Here is an 8,042-nt window from a genome sequence, read left to right as displayed (position 1 = left end):
TTTTCCTTTATCGTTTGCAGTGTTTCTTGCTGAACCTCTGGCGTTTACGCTTCGATGATCCCTTTAATGGCCCACTAATTAGTGTGATTAGAGCCTTATCTTTGCCATTGTCTCCGTTAGCTCCTCGTTAGTGTTTGTGTATCGAGGATACATTAACTTAGGAGCTTCCTGCTTGTTTCCTTGGCTTTTGCAGTAACTGGTTGTTGGCCAAATATCCTCAGGAAGATAGAAAACTCCAAGTTTAACCTCTTTTTAACAGAAAAGTGTGAAAGTCGGGCGAGGTGTGACACTCAGGAAGAGAAAAATAAAAATTAGGATGATGGGTCCTAGAACAGCATTGTCATCCTACTGGGGTAGTAAGRTACCCTGAAGTGTTTTCCCAGGGAMCATTTCCTTGTCAGCTCTCCGGCACCAACCCTCCTTTTCATTAGGTTTTCTGACTCGCCACACTTGCTAATCGTCCTGTGCTGATTAACAAGTGGAGAAAAGAAGGAAAATCTCTTCTATGGCAGTGATCTTGCCACGTCTACACATCCAAACCAAAAGCTGTGTATGAAGAGCTCGTGGTTGCGAGCTGGGATGTAATACCCACCGCAGCTCTGTGTGTGGGCTGGATCCCATTTCCGAGGGAGGAGAGCATTTACACCGCGCCTGTTTTCATCGCTTTGGCACAGAGAGTGCGGATTCAAGAAGCAAACCCCGAAMCAGCAGCGCAGCCCCTAATGAGAGGAAATATTCCCCCTTTCGACGCTGGGTGGGGATGTTGACCGCGGACCGGAGTGTTCATTTGYCCGCCCCGCGTTTGCAGACACAGGGAGACAAAAAATCGTGGGAGCTGAGCGGCTCGGTAAGGAGTCGGAGCGCTCGGGGGCTTCCAGAGTCCCTCTCCCCAGGATTGCTGGCCCCCACCTCTCTTCTTCTGAGATTATTACAAAATGCTGGGAGCCGCGGAGGACGGTGGATGGCTTTTCTGGAGGGTGATCGCTTGTGGGAGACGGAGTGCAGACAGCAAGAGGCAAGTGATCTTGTTTATTCTGTGCTTTTGCGTGTGTCAGAGCGGGGCTGAAACCCTCCGCTATTCTCTATCGGAGGAAATGGAGAGGGACTCCTTTGTCGCCAATATCGCAAAGGAYCTGGGTGTTCCTCTGAGCCAGCTTGCGGCTCGCAAGGCTCGCGTTGTGTCCGATGGGAAGGAGCAGCTTTTCCGACTCAATCAAAACACCGGAGTCCTGACGGCAAAGGAGTCGCTGGACCGAGAGGAGATCTGTCCRCAGAGCGATACCTGCACTCTCGCCTTTAAGATATTCTTTGAAAATCCATTGCAGCTTATGCGAGGGGAGGTGGAAGTTCGTGACGTAAATGACAATTCACCCTTGTTCCCGGAGAAGGAGATGGTTTTAAAAATTCTAGAAACAGCATCTCCTGGGTCCCGTTTCCCCCTGGAAAGCGCCCAGGACAAGGACGTRGGCACTAACGGTTTGCAGAACTACAGCCTCGGGCCCAATCCTCATTTCTCCCTCGCTACTGGAACAGGGAAAGACGGAATAAAATATGTGGAACTTATTCTACAGCGCCAGCTCGATCGTGAAGAGCAGGGAGAGCTGAATTTGCTTCTCACCGCCACCGATGGGGGCTCGCCACCCAGGTCGGGCACGGCTCAGGTCCGGATCGTGGTGGTGGATGCTAATGACAACATCCCGGTTTTTGAAAGGGAGATCTATGAGGTGCGCCTGGCTGAGAACAGCCCCCTGGAGCAGCTGGTGGTCAGAGTCACGGCCGCGGATCCCGACGAAGGGTCCTACGGGGAAGTGCGTTATGCCTTTACCCAGACATCGGAGCGATCCCGGCAGCTCTTCCAGCTGAACCCGGCTACCGGTGAAATACGAGTCTCGGGCAACCTGGATTTCGAGGAAGCAAAAACCCACAGTATGGTGGTGAAAGCCACGGACGGCGGAGAATTGTCTGCGCATTGCAAAGTGCAGGTGGAGGTCCTGGACGTGAATGACAACGCCCCGGAGATAGCGCTCACCTCCCTCACCGCCTCCATTCCCGAGGACGCCCCGCCACGCACCGTGGTGGCTCTGTTCAGCGTGCGGGACCGGGACTCCGGGGACAACGGCAGGACKGAGTGTTCCATGGACGGGGACTTGCCATTCAGTCTCACCCCCACTTTTGATAATTACTACGAACTGAGAACAAACGCGGCTCTGGACAGGGAGAGGACGGCCGAGTATAACATCACCATCACAGCCATGGACTGGGGCACGACACGGCTGAGCTCTCGGAAAAACATCTTCGTGCAGATATCGGAYGTGAACGACAATCCCCCGGAGTTTACCCAGGAGGTTTACACCATGTCGGTCACGGAGAACAACAGCCCCATGCTCCGGATCGGCAGCATGAAAGCCACGGACGCCGATGCAGGGAAAAATGCCCGCGTAAGCTACGCGCTAGTGCGGCAGGAGGGCAAAGAGCAGCCCGAAGTGTCAGTCAACGCTGAAAATGGCGACGTTTATATCCTCCGCCCGCTGGACTATGAGAAGGTACGCTCCTTCGARGTRACAGTGCGCGCAGCTGATGGCGGCTCCCCGCCGCTCAGCGCCCAGGCCGTGCTACGCGTGGTCGTGAGGGACGAGAACGATAACGCGCCCGTGCTGCTGCACCCGCCCCCCGACAGCAGCGCTGCAGGAGAGCTGGTGCCGCGCTGGGCGCCGTCCGGCTACCTGGTGGCCAAGGTGGTGGCGGTGGACGCGGACGCGGGCCAGAACGCGTGGCTGTCGTACGAGCTGGCCAAGGCCACGGAGCCGGGGCTGTTCCGCGTGGGGCTGCACAGCGGCGAGGTGCGCACGGCGCGGGCCGTGACAGAGAGGGACGCGCCCCGGCAGAGGCTCATCGTGCTGGTGCGGGATCGCGGACAGCCATCGCGCTCWGCCACTGCCACCCTCGCCGTGGCACTGGTAGACGGCTTCTCCGAAGCTCATTTGCAGGTGAACGAGGTGGCACCGGCCGCCGACCCCGACGGGCCGCTCACTCTTTACCTCATCGCCTCCCTCGCCTGCGTGTCGGCGCTGTTCCTCGCCACTGCCGTGGCCGCCGTGATAGCGAAGGTGMGGCAGGCCAGGCGGAGCGAGGCGGAGACCTTGCCCACGTTCCCGACAACCGCCACGGRAAGCACCGCGGGCTCCCTGCCCCGCAGCTACGTGTACGACGTCTGCTTCGCCGCCGGGACCGTCAACAGCGAGTTCCGTTTCCTCAGGCCCCTCTTYCCCTGCTTTCCCGCCGGGCTGCCCCCCGGGCCGGGAGAACAGCGGAGCTCGGTGTGCTCGCAGGATGCTGCAAACCTCGGGGATGAAGGCGACTGGACCGCACAGGTGAGAGACAGATAGAGATGAGGCGATCGGGAAGGGTGCGTGTGTGTGTGTGTGTGTGTGTGTGTGTGTGTGTGTGTGTGTCACATCCTGACAGCAAGGACTATTGAAGTTGCAGAATTGCTAGTGGAGGAGTTCCTGGGCTGGGAGGAGATGATAGAGGGGTCCCAGAGCCGCTGGAGGATCCAGCAGGACTCAGCTACTCCCCAAATGCAGACTAACTGCATCACAGACGTAGAGAACAGTTGGAGTTGGAATGGACCTTTGAAAGCTGTCAAGTCCCAACTCTCATGCTGTGAGCATGGATACCTTTCAACTAGACCAGGTTGCTCAGAGCCCCATCCAACCTGACCTTGGATGTTTCCAGGGATGGGGCACCTCCCACCTCTCTGGGCAGCTACACCCACATCTGTGCTGTTTGTGTTAGATCAATTCCTTGGTGTTACTGCAAAAGGGAGCAGCTATGGAATGTGAGGCTGAGAAGTAAAGATGTGTCTCCATAGTGGGTCCTGCCCATACACGGCGTAGAGCCCTTAGACACCTGGAGCAGCAGTGACACCGCTCCTGGGGACACAKCTTCCTGGAGATGGCAGTAACAGGAATGTAGTGGTCCTGTCCAGAGTCAGACGGGACTGCAGGGACACTGCACAAAGCGGTGTCACCAGCCATGTCCCCTGCACTGCCGTTAGGAACTGGTGCTCGGTGCTGCCAAGCGCTGTTCTTAAGCGGCAGTGCTGAACTCAAGCTGTCTTACAAGCTGCTGGAGGCTACCGAGGTGGGGACCTCTGCCATTAAATGCCCTTAAATTTTTGTGACTTGTATGAACGCTATTGGTCAGAAAAGTGTGGTTATCAGAGCCAGTCACCTCTTAATATGGGATTCCGTGGGGACTCCATGGAGAGTTTYCAAGGATCCATCTAGCACTTCACAGTAGACTGGATGATGAACATATATATAAGGTTGAAAAATACAAACACCCTCTTAGGGTCAGTTAATATTTCATAACTACTGATGAGTTGGGCTCACTTTACTGCAGGTTGTCAGAACCACAATAGCCTCAGGGGAGACAAGGACCTTTCTTGACATATCAACATTAAACCACATTTACAGTTTGTGAGAAAGTGGTTTTTGTTTGGGGCTCTTACAATTTTGTGTTACTCCTTCGGACTCCTAAAAGTTTTGCAAAAGTTCCTTTGTGAAGGATGGCTTCTGACTTAGGTATTCTCCACTTAGGGCAGAGACCCATCAGGTCTCACCTTCGTTTTGGCTCTGGGTACAGAGGGGTGGTGTAAGGCACCCTCTAGGCTTCTCCATGATGCCCGCTTTCCTTCAACACCCAAATGACAACCGATCTATCTGTTTTTTTTGCAGGGCAGAGCTCCCCTCTCTGAASAGATGGGGCCCAGGGCTGCAGATGCAGTTTGCCCTGCAAATAGGGAGCTGGAGCTAAATGTCACTTCTGATCAAAATCCTTGGCTTGCCCATCAATAAGTGAAGAGAAAGTCAAGTTTGTCTGTCCTCACAGAGAAAGAAACCAAACACCTACCAGGGAGATCAAGACTTCTCTGTGAGAATGCTATCCCCTTGAGCAGTASTTCATTCATGTAGATATTTTGTAATTGTGGTGTAGATGGAGCAGAACTGTGTTGCATGTTGATTACAAAATAATGTATGAATGTGAGACTGCTGCTGCTTGTACATACTACGGGAAATACTGAAAACTGGCAGCAGATCTTTAACATTTTGGCTACACTACCTTCTCTGTGGGTTTTATTTTTGTTTTATTTGTTCATTTACTTGTTTTTATGGAGAGAGCTTTGTAATAATATCTTAATTTTCTGCCCTGTGTTCAACACCAGGTGAAACAGATGYTAAGCAAATTCAAGTGGTGCTTGCAAAGGGATTTCTTACATAAYAAGCAGATCTCTTTAAATTAGTAACTGCTGACACTGGCACACTTTGCATACTTGACTTGGAGTTTACACGTTCTCCTTACTGTAAAGAGTGGACTTTGAGCCGTGTATTCTTTCTTTCTTTCTTTCTCTTTTTCCACAAAGTAAAGTTAAAGTTACCATTTCGCAATTTTTTAAAAAAAATTAAGATAATTAAAAGTACTGCTTTTAGTCTTACAGTAAAATAGACGAAACCGTTTGCAATTAATTTAGGGCACTGTAGAATATAGGGTGTCAAGCTTTCTGTTTTCTCTTTCTTTCATCAATCGGTATTAATCTATAAAGTAATGTGATATTTCCTGTTGTTGACACATTTTAAGGAGTCAAATACGTAATGACAGAGAACAATAAAACCTACTTTGAACACCCTCGGGTGAGTGTTCTGTCTCGAGACTTGCCACTTCCATCGCCAAAGAAATAGCAAACCCAAGGGCAGAATTTCGGGAATAGAACCGTCTATCTGGAGTGGCTTTTATGCAGGGGGTATCAGAACGACCAGGAAAATAGGACGGTCTCAGAATCCAGAGCAAGGCGGAGAGGGCTTTTCTGAGCCAAGCTGAGATCCAAGAGATGCTGCCCCAGCTTAATCCCGAAGGCTCCCAGCAAGAGAGGTCTTGAACTGGGGGAGCAATCTCGGTCCATCCCGAGAATGATTGCGGCGATAGCTGCAATGATTAATGGACCAGYTCACCTGGTTGTTGGAGCCCTGCAACAGCACGCAGCTCTTTTAGCTAAACAGCTGGAAAGTTATTTATCCGAGGTGTTCACAGTGGGGGAGGGTCGGAACCAAAACAAAGGGAACAATCCAGCTTTAAATAAATCTCGTTTTGAAATGGAAGGCAAACAGAGTCATTGCTAATGCAACTGGCGTCCGTACTTTGAATAGGGTTGTACAGACAGTTAAATCGGTATGGTTTGACCTCGGAAGAGAGAAATGGAGCGTTAATCTCTGCTTTTCAGGCTTTGCTCCGGTAAATCTTCTGTAGCATCCTGCTACACATCGGCCGCCTGGTGCCGCTGCTGACCGCGGGAGCTCCGCGCAGCTCGCAACTCCACCGCCCCCGCGATTCGGGCGGGACTGCACCATCTCGGCTGCTCCGTTCGGGGGTCGGGAGGCTGTATCATCAGCTTCCTCCTGCCCACAGGAGAGAAGACTGGGTCGCTAGAAGGGAATGAACATGAGGAACAGAGAGGAACTGCTCTCGGGGCTAGCGGTGGCTCTGATCCTTCTCTGCGTCTCGGGGATGAGAGCAGAAACCGCTCAGTACTCGGTGCCCGAAGAGGCGGAGAGAGGCTCTTTTGTGGCGAATATCGCTAAGGATCTGGGACTAACCGGTGAGGAATTATTGGTTCGTCAGGCTCGACTCGTTCCTGAAGGAGAAAAGCAGTATTTTCAGCTGAATCATCACACCGGGGATTTGGTGGTGAAAGAGCAAATGGACCGGGAAGAGCTGTGCGGACAGAGCGAGCCTTGCTTGGTGCGTTTCGAGGTGCTGYTGGAGAACCCATTGCAATCCTTCCGAGCTGAGGTAAGACTCACTGACATAAATGATCATGCTCCTGTGTTCCTAAATAAAGAGATCGCTTTAAAAATCTCGGAATCGACAATGCCGGGGACTCGGTTTTTGTTGGAAAGCGCTCAGGATCCAGATGTGGGGAACAATAGTCTTCAGCATTATAGCATCAGCTCAAACGAGTATTTCCTTGTCTACACCCGGCAGCGGAGTGATGGCAGGAGATATGCCGAGCTGGTGTTGGATCGAGCTCTGGACCGGGAGCAGCAGGMAGAAATCGCTTTCAGCATCACGGCTGTGGATGGTGGGACTCCACCRCGCTCTGGTACAGCCTTAATCCGCGTCCTGGTCCTGGATATAAATGACAACATCCCGGTATTTACTCGGAGTCTGTATAAAGTCTCCGTAATGGAAAATARCTCACAGGATACCATAGTGGTGGTAGTGTCTGCTAGCGATTTAGACTCAGGCACTAACGGAGAAATAAGCTATTCCATAGTTCAAAATTCAGAGGAAAATTTCGAGACGTTTAAAATAAATGCAGAGACGGGTCAGATCCGACTTAAAAAGCCTTTGGATTATGAAGAAACAAAGACCTACGAGATAGACATCCAGGCCTCAGACGGAGGGGGCCTGTCCGCGCATTGCAAGGTGGAGGTGCAGGTGAAGGACGTGAACGATAATGCCCCCGAGGTGATCATCACCTCTCTCACTAGCACCCTCTCCGAAGCCGCCCCGCCCAGCACGGTGGTTGCCCTCTTCAACGTGCGGGACCGGGACTCGGGGGACAATGGCAGGACGACCTGCGAGCTGATAGGCGAGCAGCCCTTCAGGATCACGTTGCTGGCAGCAGACGCGTACGCACTGGTGACATCAGAGACACTGGACCGAGAGCAGGTGGCAGAGTACAACGTAACAGTGCGAGCCCGTGACGAGGGCTCCCCCGCCCTGTCGGCGTCCAAGGCTCTGTTCCTGCGGCTCTTGGATGTGAACGACAATGCACCCACCTTCACCCAGGCCATTTACACCATGATGATGAGTGAAAACGAGCCCGCGGGGAGGAGTTTGGGCCGCCTCAGTGCTACGGACCCTGAYGCGGGAGAAAACGCCCGCGTGAGATACGCGCTAGTGCCTCCCCCGCCAGGCACCCTCGCCGTGAAATCATTAGTGTCAGTGGACGCAGAGAGTGGAACCGTCCGGAGTTTGCG

The 8,042-nt window shown here is 52.7% G+C and overlaps 2 protein-coding genes across 2 annotated transcripts in view; both read left to right on the top strand.

Annotated features, from left to right (window-relative positions):
* Positions 1 to 810: 810 nt before the first annotated feature.
* LOC130585602 (protocadherin beta-16-like) lies at positions 811 to 5,679 on the top strand. The gene is made up of 2 exons (XM_057386161.1): positions 811 to 3,371; positions 4,740 to 5,679. Exons 1-2 carry the CDS (start codon positions 936 to 938, stop codon positions 4,857 to 4,859), a joined length of 2,556 nt encoding a protein of 851 aa, XP_057242144.1. The 5' UTR covers positions 811 to 935; the 3' UTR covers positions 4,860 to 5,679.
* Positions 5,680 to 6,498: 819 nt separating this feature from the next.
* The window catches only part of LOC130585598 (protocadherin beta-13-like), a 2,615-nt gene continuing 1,071 nt past the window's right edge, over positions 6,499 to 8,042 (top strand). Inside the window, exon 1 of the mRNA XM_057386157.1 lies at positions 6,499 to 8,035. Within this exon, the coding sequence (XP_057242140.1) occupies positions 6,499 to 8,035 (1,537 nt within the window). The remainder of the gene's footprint in view (positions 8,036 to 8,042) is intronic.

Source organism: Malurus melanocephalus, unplaced genomic scaffold (assembly GCF_030028575.1).
Source record: "Malurus melanocephalus ecotype Western Australia unplaced genomic scaffold, MMel_1.1 scaffold_923, whole genome shotgun sequence".
NCBI lineage: Eukaryota > Metazoa > Chordata > Aves > Passeriformes > Maluridae > Malurus > Malurus melanocephalus.
The sequence above is the reverse complement of the archived record's forward strand: the minus strand, read 5'-3'. Positions and strand labels throughout refer to the sequence as shown.